Consider the following 22,237-nt stretch of genomic DNA (forward strand, 5'->3'; position numbering starts at 1 on the left):
ACAGACCTAACTGTATACAAAATGAGTTGAGTTTACAGTGATACTTCTTAAAAAAAATACAGGCAAACCTTAACTTTAAACCAGGGGTGTCCACACTTTTTGGGCCGAGGGCCAGATGCAAAAAAAAAAACGTTGTCCTGGGCCAAATTTTACATACATCACAAAGACACAGACATATATACATATATATATATATATATATATATATATATATATATATATATATATATATATATATATATATATATATATGTGGATGGATGGATAGATGTGTGTGTATATTATTATGGAATTATTTTATTTCGTAATCCAACGATCAACGCAATCCAATTTCTAAAAAGACTTAAGTTTTTAAAGAACTTGAATCTTCTCTGGGCAAATTAACTTGAATCTTCTCTGGGCAAATTACAATTGCTACACTCATCCTTTATAAATTCTCCTTCAGTGAAGGGTTCCTGTGCTGTGCGATTCGCTGAACTACCTCATAACTAGCCACACAGCAAAAAATGCTGATTTTTTTTTTGTCTTGTTTCGAGTCCAAATATCTAAAAATTCTCAAATTAAGAAAACTTTTCTAGACAAGCAAAACATATATTCTTGTTTTGAGAAATAATATGCTAAGATTAAGTGAGTTTTTCCTTAAAACAAGCAAATGAATCTGCCAAAGGGGTAAGCAAAATAATCTTATGTCAAAAGGAAAAACAAGATTATTTTGCTTACCCCATTGGCAGATTCATTTGCTTGTTTTAAGGAAAAATTCACTTAATATTGGCATAGTATTATTAAGACTTGAAACAAGACAAAAAATATAAATAAAAAAGCATTTTTTTGCAGTGCAGTGTAGAATTTTTTTTGCACTTTATTAGCACGAAAAAACTGCTGTTGTTGAGCTGATAGGGTAGCTGCTAATTGTTTTACTTTTTGATCTTGTTTGGCACCAGTGTAAAAACTGAAGGCCTGATGCTTTGTTTCATAATGTCTTTTAATATTATATTCCTTCATTACTGCAAGTGATTCCTTGCAATTTAAACAGACACATATTCCACTGACCTCTGTGAAGAAATATTCTTTGCCCCAACGTGACTGAAACTTCCTGCACTCACTGTTGATTTTCCTTTTTCTTGGTGTGCCATGGCTCGCCAAAATGTGATTATCAATTTCCTTCAGTTTGGTCGATTAGTTTTACATCATAACAGGAACTGCTGCCTAATTGAAGGCATGTAATAGCGACACAAGGTGGTTATTTGTTGAATTACGTTCATTTTTGTATGGCGGGCCAGATTCTATTGATATTTATAAAAGCCTCGCGGGCCGCCACAAAACTGATTGCGGGATTGCAGATGGCCCGCGGGCCGTAGTTTGGACACCCCTGCTTTAAACATTACTCATGCATTTAAAATTTAGCAGCTAAAATTTAAACCATTTCCAAATCAGTTCACAATCAGTTCTCAGAATCAGAAAGAGCTTGACTTGCACAACAGACACACAAGGGGTTTGTTGTAGCTTTCAGGAGCTCTGTGTAATTACCTACATAGACATGAGAGAAAAGAAGAACATTTATAGAAGTAAAAGACATACATTACTGTAAAATCAAATTGTGTATTATACAAAGACCTGTATTTCTCAGAGTGTATAGTTCCAGGTATTTTGCACTAGCAAGACATAAAATTATTTCAACTATTTAAATGTAGGAAGACCTCAGGGTGAATAAATGGTGACCTACTTTTTATTTCTATTTGAGTAATTTTCATCTGAAATCTGCTTTGTGGAATGTAAATTTTCTCCTTATTGGAATGTGTTTATCTCTACACTTTTCAGCTTTTACTTTATATCTTTATTTGCAGTTTAAAAGTGGCCAGTATTTTAAATCGAGTTATGTGGCATTTCTACATTTGATGGCATGTGGAAAGAAATGGAAAGTCATTAAAGATGAGTTTAATACATGAAACCAAGTCAAATGCATCACTTCCGTGTTTCTCTAAAGTAATTTCAGGACTTCTCAATATCACATTGTTCCATAAAAATAAAAATGAGTTGATTTAACACATTGTGGGTTCAAAAACTGACAAATGCAACCTTTGGGTTAATATTCAAAACATAATTTAAACATTCTAACATTTTTGGCTCTATACACCAACATAATGGATTTGAAATTAAATGAAGATGTGCTTTAACTGCAGACTGTCAGCTTTAATTTGAGGTTATTTGCATCCAAATCAGGTGAACAGTGCAGGAATTACAACAGTTTGCATTTGTGCCTCCCACTTGTTAAGGGTCCAAAATTAATTGAACAATTGGCTTCTGAGTTGTTTTGTGTATACAAAATGAGTTGAGTTTACAGTGACACTTCTTTAAAAAAGACAGACAAACCTTGACTTTAAACATTACTCATGCATTTAAAATTTAGCAGCTAAAATTTAAACAATTACCAAATCAGTTCACAATCAGTTCTCAGAATCAGAATAAGCTTTATTTGCTAATGTGCGACAAACAGATGAGGGGTTTTTTGTAGCTTTTAGGAGCTCTGTGTAAATACCTACATAGACATGAGAGAAAAGAAGAACATTTAAGAAGTAAAAGACATACTGTGTAATTGTGTATTATAGACGTGTAAAATTGTACAAAAAGTTGTACTTGCTTAAAATAAAAATGTGTGTCGTATCTGGAGTAAGCACAAACAAAACCTGTATTTCTCAGAGTGTATAGTTCCAGGTAATACTGTATATTTTGCATTAGCAAGACATAAAATTATTTCAACTATTTCAATGTAGGAAGACCTCAGGGTGTGTAAATGGTGACCTACTTTTCATTTCTACCTGAGTAATTTTAAACTTCCGTCATTTGATCAACAGTTACCATCTGAAATCTTGGATGTCCTCAGTTAGGACGATTCAAAGGGTACACGCTGTTTTGAAGGCTCCAGAGATACTATTTGGGGCCCACCCTAACATTTTTAAAAAGTTCTATCAGTGAAGTTTTCACCACTTTGTAATGTTGCCATTCCTTTTCACACAACACTTAAAAGACGTTTAGGGACTGAGTCACCAAGTGATGAAGTGTTTCAGGTGTAATTCTGTCACATTTTTCCTGCAAACAAATCATAAGGTGAGCAACAGAATGAGGTCTTCGTTGTCGCATGTTGCACTTCAAAATGTACCACACATTCTCTATTGGAGACAGGTCGGGACTGCAGACAAGCCAGTCAATTTCCTGTATCATCTTCCTGCTTCGCCAGGACTAATGAGTAAAGAATGTGGTTTTGCTTTGTCTTTTTGAAATATGCATGGGTGGCCCTCTTTTCCTCTCGGCTGTATGCATTCCCGCAGCTGTACCTGTGCATTGTCGCGAAACACGACCAGATTTCATGCGGCGCGGAAATAAATTTCCTAATAAAGCACGGGAGCGGTCGGTAACTCTGGTGTAATTTTAACAGGAGTGGGCGGTCTCACAATATTGCTTTCAAGCGAGCAAGCAAGCAAGTGTGCGTGGCGTGTGTGTGTGTGCATGCGTGCGTGCATGTTTGGTGCTGTCTATGTTTATGTATGTGTGTGAATGAGAGACAGTGTGGTGCCGAGTACCGTGTGTGTGTGTGTGTGTTTATACAGACAGCTTGTTATAGCCACCCCACAAAATACAATACTGTGTATGGAAATTATCGTCAATGCACCGAGTTATCGAATTGAACCGAATCTATGGCATGATAATTGTAACCAAACTGAACCGTGAGACCAATGTAGATTCACACCTATAATATTTACAAATGAGATGAAGCTCAATTCCTTATATTTATATAGCGCTTTTCTGGGCACTCAAAGCACTTTACACATAGGGGGGAATCTCCTCATCCACCACCAGTGTGCAGCATCCACCTGGATGACGCAACGGCAACCATTTTGCACCAGACTGCACACCACACACCAGCTGATTGGTGGAGAGGAGACAGAGTGATGAAGCCGATTATGATATGGGGAGGGCTAGAAGGCCATGATGGACAGAGGCCATTGGGCAGAATTGGCCAGGATGCCGGGTTTAAACCCCTACTCTTTTCGAAGGACATCCTGGGATTTTTAACAACCACAGAGAATCGGGACCACGGTTTAACGTCTCATCAGAAAGATGGTGCTCACTGAGCAGTATAGAGCCCCCTATTATTATACTGGGGCATTAGGACCCACACAGACTGCAGGTTGAGTGCCCCATATAATATCACGTCACCATTCACGCACTCTGGGCATGCACGTTCTAGTATAAACAGAAAGCGTGTGTCTCGCTCGGCATTTGGTTATTGTTAGTCAACAAATGCCGGTTGAACAATGAACGCGATGGCAAAGAAAGCAATAGAGGTATTTTTGTGGACAGACGACGAGGTCGAGTTGTTACTAAACGTAACAAATAAATAATTGCACAATGGCGTCTAAAACAGACAATAGTGCAAACAACGCTCCCATTTCTGTGTCCATGTTGTTGTTTACAGTGAAGGCTGGTATGCTGTCTTCCGGTAGCGTTAAAGCCATGTGTTATAGTCATGTGATAAGGGCTTGACAAATAAGGGAAGCATACGCAATGACACAAAAGCCCCAATCAGGTAGTGAATCTCAGCAGCCCTGCCTCCATTTTCAGATGTCTCCGTTTTTCCCATCCACACTGAGACGGAGCAGCAGCGTTTCAGAATGAAAATGGCCTATTCAATGTTTCCAAAATGCTTCGTTTTCGGCGCTCGAAAACTCCGGTGTAGTGTGGACGGATGGCGTAACCGTGGCAAAACTTATGCGTTTTCAAACTAAAACGCATTAGTGTAAACAGGGCCTAACATCACTTCCTGCAGCAACCTCAACCCGGGCTCATTGTGGAAACGCATCCCGGGAGGTACGTATTCGAGCGTTTTTTTTTGTTTTCGCGGATCTGCGAGAGGCCGCTGTGCGCGTTTTTTCGCGTTTTTTTTTAAAAAAAAAAAAAGCAAAAGCCCCCGTCTTCGATTTCGACCGCGTTTTCGAATCCCGCCGCGTTCTCGCCCTTATTTTTCGGATTCCGTTTTTCGTCTTACCTGATTTCCGGAACCCGCCGTTCCCCGGACTCAATCCCGGTCGTCGTCCACCGCGGCCGGCTCCTCCTCCTCGTCCGGGGCCTCCGCTCCGCCGACGCAACGCTGTGAGCTAGGCGGACAAACTGATTGCGTCGGGAAAGCCCTCCACTCGGAGGCGAGCCGTCGGCCGGCGAGCGCGAAGAGGAGGGGCGCAGCGGCGCCACACCGCCCCGCGGCGTTCGCTCGAAAAAAAACAAACGCGGCCTTTCGTACCTCCGGCCACCTAAATTGCAGCCTCCAGAAACGTCCGCGGGGCTACCTTTCCAGAATGAGCTTGGGTTGAGCAACCTAGTTTTCCCATGTGATCTCCCATTAAGGTACTGACCAGGCGCAGCCCTGCTTAGCTTCAGTGGGCGACTATGTGAGAGTTGCAGAGAGCTAACTGCCAGACAAAAGGTGAAATAGTTTGTGTTCATATCATCTGCAATGAAATACAAGTGTGAAAGTAAATTTGGAAATCACTACTTTCTTTTTATTTGCGTTTCCCATTCTTTTTCTGATTTGGGGTTGTAGAAGCAAAAATAAACAATAAAACCCATCACTGCACCTATTTCAAGCAACATGCTAAATAGCTATGCGTTTAAAAACTTAAACAATGAAAAAAATATTTTTCTAGTGAAACCATCTCACGTTCACGCCATCAATCCACCAGGTGATTTACAAGAAAGCAAAACCTTCCAGGTGGCAAAAATAAATTGACATGCTGCTGAAGTTGCAGGACAGGAACAACAAGAATATTCTTCAGAGAATATTAATGCCTTTAGATCAGACTGGGTTTATCTTCTTTTTTTTTTTTTGTTTGAACACACTTAGCTTATTATAGATTATGTTTTTTGCCATGTGAAGTGGGTAGCACGATCGCCTCACAGCAAAAAGGTCGCTGGTTCGAGCACCGGCTGGGTTAGTTGGCATATTTGTGTGGAGTTTACATGTTCTCCCTGTGTTTGTGTAGATTTCCTCCGGGTGCCCTGATTTCCCCCACAGTCCAAAGACATGTGGTACAGGTGAATTGGGTAGGCTAAATTGTCCGTAGTCTTAGAGTGTGAATAAGAATGTATGGGTGTTTTCCAGTGATGGGTTGCAGCTGGAAGAGCATCCGCTGCCTTTAACATATGCTGGATCAGTTAGCGGTTCATTTCACTGTGGTGACCCCAGATTAATTAAGGGACTGAGCCAAAAAGAAAATAAATGAATGAATTTGCCAGAAAAAGCTGATGTTAACTCGGATCTGCAATCTTTCTTATCTGTCATTATACACACACACACTCCCTAAATCCCAACTACATACCTATAATGCGCCATTTACAGCAAAAAGACATTTTTGATGAGCAGTAGATGGACAAAAACATCAAAAGATGCCTAATATGATTGTTAATTTAAAGTTTTTTACATTCTTGATCACGAGCATCTAAGACAAAACAGCATCACAATTCAGCAGCTCATAGAAAGATGAGCTCATTTGATTTGGCATGAGGAAATAATAAAACCCTGCTGGCGTTCATCTGTCTTTTTATTCTTGCTACTTCACTGCTAACCCTGTAAATACATGACAAACGACATTTTTAGTCAAATGTGGGAAAAAAACACAACTGAGTCATCTGCAATACTAATATGAAAAGCGATCTGTCAGGAAGCCATGAATCCTGTCACGTGAAATAAACAAACTACACACACACATCATCTTCATGTAAACTGCTTACTTCTTATAAGTATACTACTATAGTCTTATTTGAAGTTATGACTGTATGACTATTATGACTATATTACTACTGTATGACTAAACTCATTCATTCATTTTCCTTCGGTTTAGTCACTTATTTATCAGGGGTCGCCACAGCAAAATAGAACCGCAAACTATTCCAGCATATATTTTACGCAGTGGATGCCCTTCCAGCTGCAACACAGCACTGTGAAACACCCATACACATTCACATTCACACATGCACTCATACACTATGGTCAATTTAGTTCATCCAATTTTCCTATACCGCATGTCTTTACCAACAACCACGCCACATTCAAAGTCACTTAAATCACCTTTCTTCCCCATCCTGATGCTCGGTTCAAACAGCAGCAGGTCGTCTTGACCATGTCTACATGCCTAAATGCATTGAGTGGCTGATTAGAAATTTGTTCGAAGCAGTTGGACAGGTGTGCCTAATAAAGTGGCCGGTGAGTATATGTACATATTTTTTTGTAAAATACATGATTTACTCAATATTTTGTCCTGTTCTCCAGTGTAAAAATGTAAACTTTCTTAAATCAAAAGACATATACTTGATAATTTAAAATTTCTTTCTGTAAAGAGACTAAGCCGAAAAGAAAATGAATGAATGAAAAGAATTGTTCAAATTAGGTTTTTGCTAAAACAAGAACAAACAACTAAACAACTAGCAATGGTTATGACCAATCTTCATTTAGTTTTAAAAACTAATAAAACAAAATGTTTGGTTTTTAATAGAAAATTACCACAGGTTGAGATTCTTCCTAAAATTTCCTCATTGGACGGTACTGAGATTGATTATGTTGACTGCTATAAATATAATAATAATAATAATGTTGCACATTTATATATCACTTTTCTGGGCACTCAAAGCACTTTACACATAGGGGGAATCTCCTCATCCACCATCAGCGTGCAGCATCCACCTGAATGACGTGACGGCAGACATTTTGCACCAGAGCGCACACCACACACCAGCTGATTTGTGGAGTGATGAAGCCAATTATGATATGGGGAGGGTTAGGAGGCCATGATGGATAGAGACCAGTGGGCAGATTTGGCGGGGTTAAACCCCTACTCTTTATCGAAGGACATCCTGGGATTTTTAACGACCACAGAGAGTCGGCACCTCAGTTTAACGTCTCATCCGAAAGACGGCGCTCACTGAGCAGTATAGCATCCCCGTCACTATACTGGGGTATTAGGATCCACACAGACCGCAGGTTGAGCGCCCCCTGCTGGCTTCACAAACACCACTTCTGGCAGCAACCTAGTTTTCCCATGTGATCTCCCATCCAGGTACTGACCTACCTCAGCCCTGCTTAGCTTCAGTGGGCGACCATGTGAGAGTTGCAGAGAGCTAGCTGCCGGCATCTGGTTAGATGGGAAACTGAGGTTTGAAACTCCCATAAATTAACTGCTCAAAAAGGTTAAAGCCTGCATTGGTTTTCTTTACAGAAACAAAACTTTTTTACTCACTCTTCACAGCAGCATTTGGTCAAATGAACAGTTTTACCAATTCTGGATTATGGGGAATTCATTTACAGATCAGCTTCAAAAACTCTTCTTCACAAACTTGCATGTTATTTATCATGCAGCAGTTCCTTTTGTTACCGGTGCGCCATTTAATACTCATCACTGTCAACTGTATTCTTCACTGAATTGGCCTTCTCTTCAATCACGTCAACAAATTCATTGGTTTCTGTTCATTTACAAAACTCTCATCGCAAAAACTCCACTATATTTACAGTCACTTCTTAACATTCAGGAAACACTTCAAAATCTGCGCTCTAGTAATTTCATTAACCTTTGCATACCGAATGTTCTCACTTTATTTGGTCGCTACTCTTTTCAGTTTTCTGCTGCTGATGCTTGGAATCATCTGCAGCAGACCTTAAAGCTCAGCACTTTCATTCCACTATCATCTTTTAAAAGTTAATTGAGTCAATAGTTCAAGATCACTGTGCTTGTTTTTAGTTTTTTGTTGGTTGTATATATGTTATTATCTGCATTTGTGAAATTGTTACTGTATTGTGTCCCTACTGCTTTGAACTGCATCTGCTTTGGCCAGGTCGTCATTGTAAATGAGAACTGGTTCTCACTTATCTTACCTGGATAAATAAAGGTTATTATGGCCACACCGGCATATATTTTTCAGATAATAAGACTTGATATCAATATCAAATTTGTCCTGAAAAGACCAATAAACTAATGATGAATATCCTTTGTGATTGACATAAACATGCCCAAATTCCATAAGCATGTGAATCAAAAGGGAGCTTCCAGTTAATTAATTTTCTCATCCAGCTCAGCTGGTTCATGTGTTACCAGTAAGACTTGTTTTAACTTTGACATGACAAATGAGTTCTGACAACACAAATGAAAGAAGAACCAATGATTCGAGTCTATATAATATCGTAATTAAGCAAAACTGAACTGTTTTGTGCAAACTTTTCTAGCGTTATTCAGGATTTATCAAGCCCATTTAATGTCTGTATACTTATACTGTATTTCTAATAAATTAAACATTTAATATCATTTACTTGCATTCAGAATATGATGGTTAACCGCAAACGTGTGACAGGTCAATTTAAATTCCAACCATTCTTTACTTTAAGCAAAACTATTTTCATTCTATCAGAACTGAAACGATTCCCTTTCTAGGAATCATGACATCGCTGTCATTTCCTCCATGAGATGTTAAAAGGTGCTCTCAGATGGTGAGCATTCAGTAGCCGTCAGCATGTCTTTCACATGTCTCCTCCTGGCCGGGCTTCTGCTGCCCTACACCGTAACAGCCTCACAATATTATGGAGGATCAATGACCTTCAACTCAAGACTGAGCTCTAATGGTTCATATGAGGTGAGAACTGTTATGCTTTAATATTATTGTAATAATAATATTTTATTAGATTTTTACAAGAGGCTTAACTAGGCAAGTAAGGGTAATTAGGCAAGTCATTTTTATAATGAGGGTTTGGTCTGTAGGCAATCGAAAAAACTACTTTGCTTAAAGGGGCTAATAATTTTGACCTTAAAATGTTTTTAAAAAAATTAAAAACTGCTTTTATTCTGGCTGAAATAAAACAAATAAGACTTTCTCCAGAAGAAAGAATATTATAGAAAATACTATAAAAAGTTCCTTGCTCTGTTAAACATCATTTGGGAAATTTTGGGGGGAAAAAACTGGCCGTAGGGCTAATAATTTTTTTGACACACATCTGAATTTTATTAGTCTGGCACAGTGATAACGAATAAGGATGAATACATCAGGTGATTTGTTTATTGCTTTGATCAAAAAGAAGAATTTTGAAATAAAAAGTACATCATTTTATATGTAATCTATGAATATATGAAACTATAGAATTTGTATATACTGTATAAACAGTTGAAGTTAGAATTATTAGCCCCGCTTTAATTATTGCTTTATATTTTCCAAGTTATGTTTAACAGAGCAAGGAAATGTTTAACAGTAGGTCTGATAATATTTTATCTTCTGGAGAAAGTCTTATTTGTTTTATTTTGCCTAGAAAAAAAGCTGTTTTAAATTTTTTAAAAACCATTTTAGGGACAAAATTATTAGCTGTGCAGAGTTTGCATGTTCTCCCTGCGTTAGCGTGGGTTTCCTCCAGGTGCTTTGGTTTCCCCCACAGTCCAAAGACTGAATTCACACGAAGTTGAATTGGGTAGGCTAAAATTGTCCGTAGTGTATGAGTGTTAATGAGTGTGAATGGGCAACCAGAGCGTAAAACATGCTGGATAAGTTGGCAGTTCATTCCGCTGTGGCAGAATGCATTAAAAAAGGGACTAAGCTGAAAAGAAAATGAATGTGAATATATGTATAAATGTTGGTATCACTTTATTGTGATGGTCACTTTAACGCATGTTGTTGAATTTGTTACATTGCACCTACTTGCCAACTAATTCTCAATAGATTATAGTAGACTGTTAGGTTAGGGTTAAGGTAAGTGTGAGTTGATATGTCCTTGCAAAGGATCTTATAGTCAGTTAAATGTCTGTTGAAGATGCAGTATCAGCAGACATTAAACAGGCAGTCTACTAATACTTAAACGAGAAGTACTGTAACTGGCATGTACAGTTGAAATAATGTTGATAATATTTTTTCTTCTGGAGAAAGTTTTATTTTTTTAATTTCGGCTAGAAAAAAATCAGTTTATAATTTTAATTAAAATATAATTATTAACCGGCTGAAGCGTTTTTATTTTAATAGTCTACAGAACTATCTGTATCTTCTGACATCAGCTGTAGTTGCAATGCAACTTAAATGTGTAATAGGGACCATCAAAAAAAAAAGTCTTACCAAAAGTTTCTTGTTTTGGCTATTTTTATTCATTTTTATTTTATTAATTAATTAATTAATTTTTTACTTAAATAATTTATTTATTATAAATAAAATTATTGTGTCAAATTCTTTGCATATATTTGCATTTTAAATGTAAATGCAAAGACAACACAATAACACATAATGCCAATAATAGAATAAACGTAAAAGTGTATGCATTCTATATATATGCAGTTTTTCGTTTTCTTTAGTAGTTGTGCTAATTTATTTTTAAAAGTTAGATTAAGGGTCACTATAAATAACTAAAAGTAGAACTATACAACTTTTAAAGCTAAATTATACTTCCTTAATTGTAGGCACACCTGAATAGTTTTATGCAACACCATTTAAAACGGGTTTTAAGTGCAGTATTTCAAATATATAGTAAAGATGTTTGCAGATCACTACCTGCAGATTTCAACATCAACCACATACCTTAAAGACCTCACTTCAGTCATTTATTAAACTATTGATTATTTCAGGTGGAACTTCGTTACAAGACTGCCTACAATGACTGTTCCCAATATAATGACTGGTCCTGCATGTCTGGAGACTGTGGAAATGAGGTCAGTAAAGTGATTGGTAAAGTAGACTCGAGTTCCAATGGAAACAACTGGTGTCAGTCTGAGGGAGTCATAACAAAGGATTTATCCACCAACAGACCATTTGAGTTAGTGTAAGTGGAATAACAGAATCACACACTTACAATATAGATCCCAACCAAACAATGTAAATATGAAATGCCAATTTATTTTAACAGGTCAATGGGTTGCTGTTGGATCAACGACATAGTTGCATACTCCGGATTCTGGAATCTTTTTTCTTTCATTGACCTGGGAGTGAGATCGGACACTTTGGTGCCTAACAAATCCCCAATCTCTACCACTCTACCATTTCTTAAGTAAAAACGGCGTTCCACATGTGCATTTAACATGATGTAGGAAAATAAATGTACATGACATTGGCACATTGTTTGTGTTGCAGAGTTCCTCAAAACTGTGCCAGGAGGTACAACATTTTAGCCTTTGATCCAGATAAAGACGACCAGGTCAGATGCAGATTTGGACAAAACAATGAGTGTAAAATCTGCAACCAACCTGATGGTTTCACATTGAATCAGGTGAATAATATTACATTATGAAGTACAAAATGGCATCTTCACAAAGTTTTATTTTAAAGAAATATCTTTATTTAATTCCAAACAGTCTTTAAGCCAGTTTAAAGCATTATATGTAGTTACTGATGTCTTACTCTTACCATCTGACTGCTGTTGCATTTCTGTATTATTGTTAATAGAGCAAACTTCTGCATTCAGTGCCATCAACCAAAACATTTTCTTATATAGTATTTAAAATTATGTTGGTATTACAGAAATTACATTGACAAAGTTCAAATTAAGAGCTATAATATTGGTCACAAATATAAAATAGAGTACCACAATGTTCCATACATAAATCATTAATTGCCATGCTTTATACTACACTGGAGTTTAATTGTTTTGCTGAAAATACTTAGCTCTATATTTCTTTTAGAAAACTGACAAAACTTAATTCACATAATTTACAATGTGCATAGTCGATATTAATCATTGGATGATTAGCAACTTATTTCAAGGGAAAAATAAATGTTAATTAATAGATCAGTGTCAGAAGTGGTAAAAATAGCAACAGATAAAGTGGGAGATTTTAAAAAGGATTGTTATGATGTTGAAAATCAATGCTATCATTTTAAAATAAACTAGAAAAAAACATACATCAAAAGTATGCTTTTCATCAAACAATCAGGACATTTTACACATTTTACCCAGTGTTTCAGTTTTTCATACAGTTTTTTTTTATGTAGAACAACTGCTCTCTGTCATATGGACGAACCCTGATCCTTGGAGTTTATTCATTTGAACTTGTAATGGAGGATTTCCCCATTCGCAAGATTACTCTGTCCTACAACGATCAAACTTCAGTGGAAAGATTTCCAATCAGTTTAATCAGAAACAGACGCAATGCTATTGCCAAAACAACACTTAAAACAACAACCACATCAAAGTGCAAAACAACGAGCACAACAACACGTAAAACAACACGCACAACAACACGCACAACAACAAGTACAACACGGCCAAAACGACGCAGTACAACCCCTAAAACCACAAGTACAAAAACACCCACAACTACACCATACTCTACAATATCTAAAACAACACCTACAACAACAAGAACAACAACAGCCAAAACAATTACTACAACAGCACTTCCAATAAGGTCCAATACAACAGCACCCACTACAATAACTACAACAACACCTATGACATCAACAACAACAACCACAACACCTTTACCACCACACACAACAACATCAGCACCCACAACAACAAAAACAATAATTCCTACAACAACACCCACAACAACACCCGAACCCACAACAACAACCACAGTAATTCCTACAACAACACCCACAACAACACCCGAACCCACAACAACAACCACAATAATTCCTACAACAAAATTCACAACAACACCCGAAACCACAATAATTTCTACAATAACAACCGAACCCACAACAACAACCACAATAATTCCTACATCAACCACCACAACAACACCTGAACCCACAACAACAACCACAATAATTCCTACAACCTCCACAACAACACCCGAACCCACAACAACAACCACAATAATTCCTACAACAACCCCAACAACAACACCCGAACCCACAACAACCACAATAATTCCTACAACAACCCTCACAACAACACCCGAACCCACAACAACAACCACAATAATTTCTACCACAACACCCGAACCCACAACAACAATCACAATAATTCCTACAACAACATCCACAACACCCGAACCCACAACAACAACCACAATAATTCCTACAACAACACCCACAACAACACCCGAACCCACAACAACAACCACAATAATTCCTACAACAACCCCCACAACAACACCCGAACCTACAACAACAACCACAATAATTCCTACAACAACCCCCACAAAAACACCCGAACCTACAACAACAACCACAATAATTCCTACAACAACCCCCATAACAACACCTGAACCCACAACGACAACCACAATAATTCCTAAAACAACCCTCACAACAACACTCGAACCTACAACAACAACCACAATAATTCCTACAACAACCCCCACAACAACACCCCAGCCCACAACAACAATCACAATAATTCCTACAACACCCACAACACCCGAACCCACAACAACAACCACAATAATTCCTACAACAACACCCGAACCCACAACAACAACCACAATAATTCCAACAACAACACCCACAACAACACCCGAACCCACAACAACAACCACAATAATTCCTACAACAACACCCACAACACCCGAACCCACAACAACCACAATATTTCCTACAACAACACCCGAACCCACAACAACAACAATAATTCCTACAACAACACCCACAACACCCGAACCCACAACAACAACTACAATACTTCCTACAACAACACCAGAACCTACTACAACCCCCACAACAACACCTGAACCCACAACAACAACCACAATAATTCCTACAACAACACCCACAACACCCGAACCCACAACAACAACTACAATAATTCCTACAACACCCGAACCCACAACAACAACCACAATAATTCCAACAACAACACCCACAACAACACCCGAACCCACAACAACAACCACAATAATTCCTACAACAACACCCACAACACCCGAACCCACAACAACCACAATAATTCCTACAACAACACCCGAACCCACAACAACAACCACAATAATTCCTACAACAACACCCACAACAACACCAGAACCCACAACAACAACCACAATAATTCCTACAACAACACCCACAACACCCGAACCCACAACAACCACAATAATTCCTACAACAACACCCGAACCTACAACAACAACCACAATAATTCCTACAACAACACCCGAACCCACAACAACAACCACAATAATTCCAACAACAACACTCACAACAACACCTGAACCCACAACAACAACCACAATAATTCCTACAACAACACCCACAACACCCGAACCCACAACAACCACAATAATTCCTACAACAACACCCGAACCTACAACAACACCCACCCCCACAACACTCGAACCCACAACAACAACCACAATAATTCCTACAACAACCCCCACAACAACACCCGAACCTACAACAACAACCACAATAATTCCTACAACAACCCCCACAACAACACCCGAACCCACAACAACAACCACAACAACACCCGAACCCACAACAACCACAATAAATTCTACAACAACACCTGAACCCACAACAACAACAACAACCACAATAATTCCAACAACAACCACAACAACACCCGAACCCACAACAACAACCACAATAATTCCAACAACAACACCCACAACAACACCCGAACCCACAACAACAACCACAATAATTCCAACAACAACCACAACACCCGAACCCACAACAACAACCACAATAATTCCAACAACAACACCCACAACAACACCCGAACCCACAACAACAACCACAATAATTCCAACAACAACATCCACAACAACACCCGAACCTACAACAACAACCACAATAATTCCTACAACACCCGAACCCACAACAACCACCACAATAATTCCTACAACAACCCCCACAACAACACCCGAACCCACAACAACGACCACAATAATTCCTACAACAACACCCGAACCCACAACAACAACAACAATACCTGAACCCACAACAACGACCACAATAATTCCTACAACAACCCCCACAACAACACCCGAACCCACAACAACCACAATAATTCCAACAACAACACCCACAACAACAACCACAATAATTCCTACAACAACACCCACAACACCCGAACCCACAACAACCACAATAATTCCTACAACAACACCCGAACCCACAACAACAACCACAATAATTCCAACAACAACACCCACAACAACACCTGAACCCACAACAACAACCACAATAATTCCTACAACAACACCCACAACACCCGAACCCACAACAATCACAATAATTCCTACAACAACACCCGAACCTACAACAACACCCACCCCCACAACACTCGAACCCACAACAACAACCACAATAATTCCTGCAACAACCCCCACAACAACACCCGAACCTACAACAACAACCACAATAATTCCTACAACAACCCTCACAACAACACCCGAACCCACAACAACCACAACAACACCCGAACCCACAACAACAACCACAATAAATCCTACAACAACACCCGAACCAACAACAACAACAACCACAATAATTCCAACAACAACCACAACAACACCCGAACCCACAACAACAACCACAATAATTTCAACAACAACACCCACAACAACACCCGAACCCACAACAACAACCACAACAATTCCAGCAACAACACCCACAACAACACCCGAACCTACAACAACAACCACAATGATTCCTACAACACCCGAACCCACAACAACCACCACAATAATTCCTACAGCAACCCCCACAACAACATCCGAACCCACAACAACCACAATACCCGAACCCACAACAATGACCAAAATAATTCCTACAACAACACCCGAACCCACAACAACAACAACAGTACCCGAACCCACAACAACGACCACAATAATTCCTACAACAACCCCCACAACAACACCCGAACCCACAACAACGACCACAATAATTCCTACAACAACATCCACAACAACACCCGAACCCACAACAACAACCACAATAATTCCTACAACAACCCCCACAACAACACCCGAGCCCACAACAACAACCACAACAACACCCAAACCCACAACAACAACTACAATAATTCCTACAACAACACCCACAACAACACCTGAACCCACACCAACCCCTACAATAACTCAAACAACTCTTACAACAACACAAACAACCCCTACAGCAGCACCTATAATGACTACAACTACCTTGGCAACATCCAAAGCATCAACTACTTTACCACTGAGCAAAATTCCTCTTCAGTTTTCTCTGCAAGGTATGTTTGGAAGGTTTGTACACTAAGCTTCAAAATTATATTGATATGTGTATTTAATCTAACACTATTCATACATTTCAGTTGACAATCCAGCACCATCTTGTGTTGAGGGTGAATATCTGCCACAGTTACTCTATCCAACACCTTCGGATGGAGAACTCTTGCAGGCTCGTGTAAATCATCAGTTTGAGTTCAGAGTGAAGGCTGTTGCATTATTTTCAAGGTATTTTGGGAAAAGGCGTACTTGGGCTTGTTTAAAATGAAACTGAAATAAACTGCAACTTAATTTGCAATTGCATGTTAGTACACTACCCTTGCCTGGTTCCTCTATGCATACTACAGTAACCATGTCTTCCAGAATGAAAATAGGGAAAAAGAAGTCTAATGTTATTTGTCTCTCGGTTTTATATCTTGTTGTTGCTTTCGTCATCCAGAATTATTGATGTCATCATTAGTGGACCATTAAACAGCACAAAGACCAAAACTACCACTGGAGAATATGTGATTAACTGGACACCAACTCAAGAAAACTATGGTCAACACTTTCCATTTTGCTTCATTGCAGAAGGACAATACATGTATGCTTCAAAAAGTCAATGTTCTTTTCAATTGTGTAACCACTTTGACCTCATGCTATGACTATTGATAAAAATCTTTTTGTTTTAAGGTCTGATATTTACCAGTCTGAGATGAGATGCATTGTTGCAGAGGTCATTGATCAAGGTTTGTAAAACAGACTCTAATGATACTTCTATAAAAAGTGTTGATGACTCATCTTGCAGTACAGATTTATTCCTCTCTCCATAAAAGCATGGTCATTTAAATTTGAACATCAAGAAATGCGTTTGCATGCCATTCACCATTAATTCTATTTTCAGGACCTGTGGTACATGTAACCTGCTCAGCAAACTCAATGTCAGTCACAATAGTGAGATCTTCCATCCAAAACCTCAGGGGTGACCAACTGAGACTGATAGATCCGTCTTGTCAGCTTTACTCCAACAGTACTGATGTGTACGCCAGCACACCTCTTAATGGATGTGGCACTACGTTAGAGGTGAAGCATTTACAAAACATTAACAACAACATCCAGATCCTGTAAATTCCAGATCTAAACCATATCAAATCTTCTGTTTCTTTATAGGAGACAGACAACGAACTCATCTTTAAGAATAAAGTCACCACATTTGACAATCCCCAGGACATTACATCCAGAATAAACCTAGAACTTGAAATTATGTGCGCGTACCAAAAAAACAACAACATCAGACAGGAGTTTGGTATTAACAAGTCTCCAATCAGAATCTCGGATAAGAGTTTTGGCACAATGAACTATCACTTTGAGTTTTACCCATCTAACAGTTTCCAAAACATGACGGATCCAAGTGCCTACCCTCTCGTGTATAATGTGGGAGATATGATCTACATGAAGATCGAGCCCGACTCTCCAGTCCCAAACACTGAGCTGTTTCTTGAGTCCTGTATGGCTACGCCTTATGATACACCTAATTACCCAGTCTCCTATCCCATCATCACCAATGGGTGAGATTCTACAAACACATTCGAGCATTCACACATCTAACCATATCAATGGTACACAATATGATTGTCTATCAGTTACCAGGCAAAATAATAATAATCAAGTGCTTCTTCCTATTTCAGATGCAACATGGATGAATCGGTTCAGGTTTTATCAAGTCACACACCATACGTTGAGTTTGAAATGGCAGCCTTCAAATTCACTGGGTTTCAAGACCAGGTTAGAGTCCCATTTAATCCAGACTATGTATATAAGTCAAATGACAATACTGCACATTTTATGAACATTATGCTCACCAAAGCTGCATCTTATTCAGAGTTCTTAGATGAACAGCAGCTTAAAAAACTACAGAACTGATTATTGGCCAGGTACCCAAGGTTCTTTTGTAACTGCTGATGTGCTTATTATTCTTTTTCTTCAGAAATTGAAGTCTGTGACAGAGTTTGAATTTGAACTTGATTCACAAATACAGCACAGTCTGATCAATAACCACATGATCTAATTTGCAATCTGTACCTCAATAGCTTTTGTCACCAAATTTGTAGATATGTAATCAAACACCATAATATCTTCTGCCCTAAATTTAAAAGGTAAATCAAACTAAACATACAAGTTTTTACTGAAGTTTATTTATAAACTAATTTCGAGAGGATCACGTGCTTATGATTGACACGGCTGGCCTCGAGTCAAGCTAATGTAAGAACAACCAATTAGACGATTCTAAACTCAGTTTAAATAACCAAGCATCTTACCTTTAGTTATCTTTGTCTTGAAGAATCCCCCTTTCCACCCCCTCTCCTCCTCTTTGTCCTCTATAGGGCAGCATGGCGGCCCAGTGGCTAGCATTGCGGCCTCTCAGCAAAATGCCTCCGGTTCGGGCATCTACCCAAACAGTCAGCATTTTCGTGTGGAGTTCATGTTCTCCCCGTGCTGGCGTGGGTTTTCCCCGGGTCCTCCGGTTTCCTCCCACACTCCCAAAAACATGACACTTAAGTAAATTGACTAAACCAAATTAGCACCAAATTCGATTCAATTCTGTCAGCAACGCGTCACTTTAGCAACCCTGGAGTTCTGGAGATCTACCCGAGCTCAAACTCCCCTCTCGCCCTGCAACGGAAGGGAGCCCCGGGCTCGAGGCTCTCATGAGCATGGGGCTCTCTCCTGGGACAGCATGCCAAACTAGCATATTACCAATCATCAGCTAAGTGTGAACTCTTGAATTGAGCGCGAGCAGCGCGGCAAAAATAAACCCAGCTCCGAAACTATCGCGGCACTGCCATTTCAGCGACGCTCACGCCTCGTGCTTACGTGCTGCTTCTGCCTGTGGTAGGAAAGCTCTAATTTGTTTACATGGACGCCGAAAAACACATACGCTGCTCACGCGCCGCTTACGCTTGCGGTGTGAAACAGGCTTAAGTCAAGATCCTATCTATCAGTCAGCAGTTTATCTCTCCATAGCAATCCCTTTAATCCGTCATAAGCCATAAGTAAACCAGGGAAGTTCTCGAGACCTACCTGAGCTCAAACTCCCATCTCGCCCTTCAACAGGGAGGGAGCCCCGGGCTTGAGGATCTTGTGAGCTCAGGGCTCTCTCCTGGGACAGCATGCCAAACAAGCTTTATAACCAATCATCAGCTAAGGGTGAACTCTTGAAAGTTATGTGGGCTGTTCTGGTCCAACAGAAAAAAATCATTCGTCATTCTGGAGTCTTTGTATTTCGAGTCATTCATTCAGTTGATGATGAGGCCTTCCACAGTTTCAGGAAAGAATTCAATTTGATATTGCTCAACCTTTTTGGGTACTTTACAACATTTTTCGAGTTAATCGCCAATGTTATAGACATACACTTGGATTGTCAGACTATTTTGTTGTTGGACTCAAATGGGCGGACAGTGATTATTATAATTGGTCAGATAACCTGTCAGTCAAACTGCCAGTAAAAGGTTAATTATGCATTATGAACATGAGATTTTGGTTCGAAATTTACATTTCACTCACACATTCTGATATGGACTTACTAAGACCTTATTTACAAGCACAAATGTATAACTGAAATGAAACAATTTTTCTGTTGAACTCTCATTGTCTCTTGGCTTTTTGTCTTCTTCCTCTCCCCCTGCTCATCTGTAGGTGTTCATCAGCTGCTCCATCATCGTATGCCAGGCTGGCGATCCCAACACTCGCTGCTCTCAGGGCTGCATCAACAGCACCGCCGCCCCACCTTCACACAACATTAACAAAAGAGACGCCCCTATTGAGACCAGCAGTTACTTCATCTCCCAGGGACCCATACGGCTGAGGAGGAGCCCATCACGTAAGACAGCATAACTTCATTCATATTTACTAACATGATTGTATCCTAAACTAGTTTGTTTACAACTGCAACCTTTACTCACATTTCAGAGGTGACTGTGAACTTGGGATTTAATGTAAACCTTGCTGTCGTCGCTGGGTGTCTGGTGGCCATTGCTGCTATGATTTGCGGTGTGATCTTCTACACATCCAGGACACCCGGGATCAGAAAACAACCCTTGTCATCACACGACTTTTAAACGTGTCAGCGTTTTTTTTCCAAAGCATAATGCAATGATTATACTGCGAAAACACTGTTTCTAAGCTTGTTGGTGGAAAGAAATATTTGGTGATGTTTTCTTGCTTTTGCAATCATTGTTGTAATAATTGGAAGTTTTTAAACTAATTTCGAGAGGAGCACATGATATAATTGACTGCAGCTGGCCACCTATCTACACTCATTTGTTAGCCAATCAGATCTATCCTAACTCACTATAAGTAGCCTAGCTAGATATTACTCCCTTATCTTCGTTTTCCGAAGAAACCCCCCCATCCACCCCCTTTCTCCTCCTTTCCTCCTTTAAAAAGGGGAGCTCTCGAGAACCACCTGATCTCGGACTCCCCTCACATGCTCTATGGACCTGGCGGGAGCCCTGGGCTCAACTATCTCCGAGCTCAGGGTTCTCTCCCGGGACAGCATGCCAAACCTGCTAACAGTTGTCAAGCAATATCTAAGTGTGAACTCTTGAATTGAGCTTTAAAAATGCTTCAAGAAATGACGCTATTATTATTTCAAAGAAATCAAACCTTTACTCTTTACTTTAAACATTACTCATGAATTTAAAGTTCAGCAGCTGAAATTTGATCAATTTCCTAATCAGTTCACAATCAGTTCTCGGACACAGAATGAGCTTCATTTGCACAACAAACACACACACGGGGTTTGTTGTAGTTTTCAGGAGCTCTGTGTAAATACCTACATATATACATACATACAGACACGTGAGAAAAGAAGAACATTTATAAAAGTAAAAGACATACTGTAAAATAAAATTGTGTATTATATGTACAATTGTAAATGTCTTATCTAAATGAAAAAAGCCTCTTATCCTAACTAATATGTATGTAATTTGGGCTAATTTTAAACTTATTTTAATTAGTATGAATAATATCATCTGAAATCTGCTATGTGAAATGTGAATGTGATTAATAAAAATGATCACCCGCTGTCTCCAAAGATTGTC

General features: G+C 39.1%; 2 protein-coding genes across 14 annotated transcripts in view; one reads left to right on the forward strand and one right to left on the reverse strand.

Moving 5' to 3' along the window:
• Positions 1-22,237, reverse strand: part of golim4a (golgi integral membrane protein 4a) — a 152,617-nt gene that overhangs the window by 87,947 nt on the left and 42,433 nt on the right. The gene's annotated exons all lie outside the window — the stretch shown is intronic.
• LOC100535405 (uncharacterized) lies at positions 9,319-22,230 on the forward strand. Of its 2 annotated transcripts, XR_012394178.1 has the most exons (14): positions 9,319-9,669; positions 11,631-11,824; positions 11,909-12,049; positions 12,133-12,268; positions 12,991-17,161; positions 17,243-17,384; positions 17,596-17,739; positions 17,829-17,884; positions 18,040-18,218; positions 18,306-18,703; positions 18,824-18,920; positions 20,832-21,015; positions 21,105-21,386; positions 21,749-22,230. XR_012394178.1 is itself a non-coding variant. In XM_073930194.1 (13 exons), exons 1-13 carry the CDS (start codon positions 9,550-9,552, stop codon positions 21,251-21,253), a joined length of 6,111 nt encoding a protein of 2,036 aa, XP_073786295.1. In that variant the 5' UTR covers positions 9,319-9,549; the 3' UTR covers positions 21,254-22,230. The 2 variants fall into 2 exon arrangements, 1 of the variants encoding a protein (XP_073786295.1); XM_073930194.1 differs by having other exon boundaries at positions 21,105-22,230.

The sequence above is a fragment of the Danio rerio genome, chromosome 18 (genome assembly GCF_049306965.1).
Source record: "Danio rerio strain Tuebingen ecotype United States chromosome 18, GRCz12tu, whole genome shotgun sequence".
Classification (NCBI taxonomy): Eukaryota; Metazoa; Chordata; class Actinopteri; order Cypriniformes; family Danionidae; genus Danio; species Danio rerio.

Excerpts from the sequence above, each read along its gene's own strand:
- LOC100535405 (XM_073930194.1), top strand. The coding sequence starts at position 9,550 with ATGTCTTTCACATGTCTCCTCCTGGCCGGGCTTCTGCTGCCCTACACC. Across the intron at positions 11,825-11,908 it reads AACAGACCATTTGAGTTAGT|GTCAATGGGTTGCTGTTGGA; the intron begins GTAAGTGGAATA and ends TTATTTTAACAG. Across the intron at positions 17,740-17,828 it reads ATTGCAGAAGGACAATACAT|GTCTGATATTTACCAGTCTG; the intron begins GTATGCTTCAAA and ends TTTTGTTTTAAG.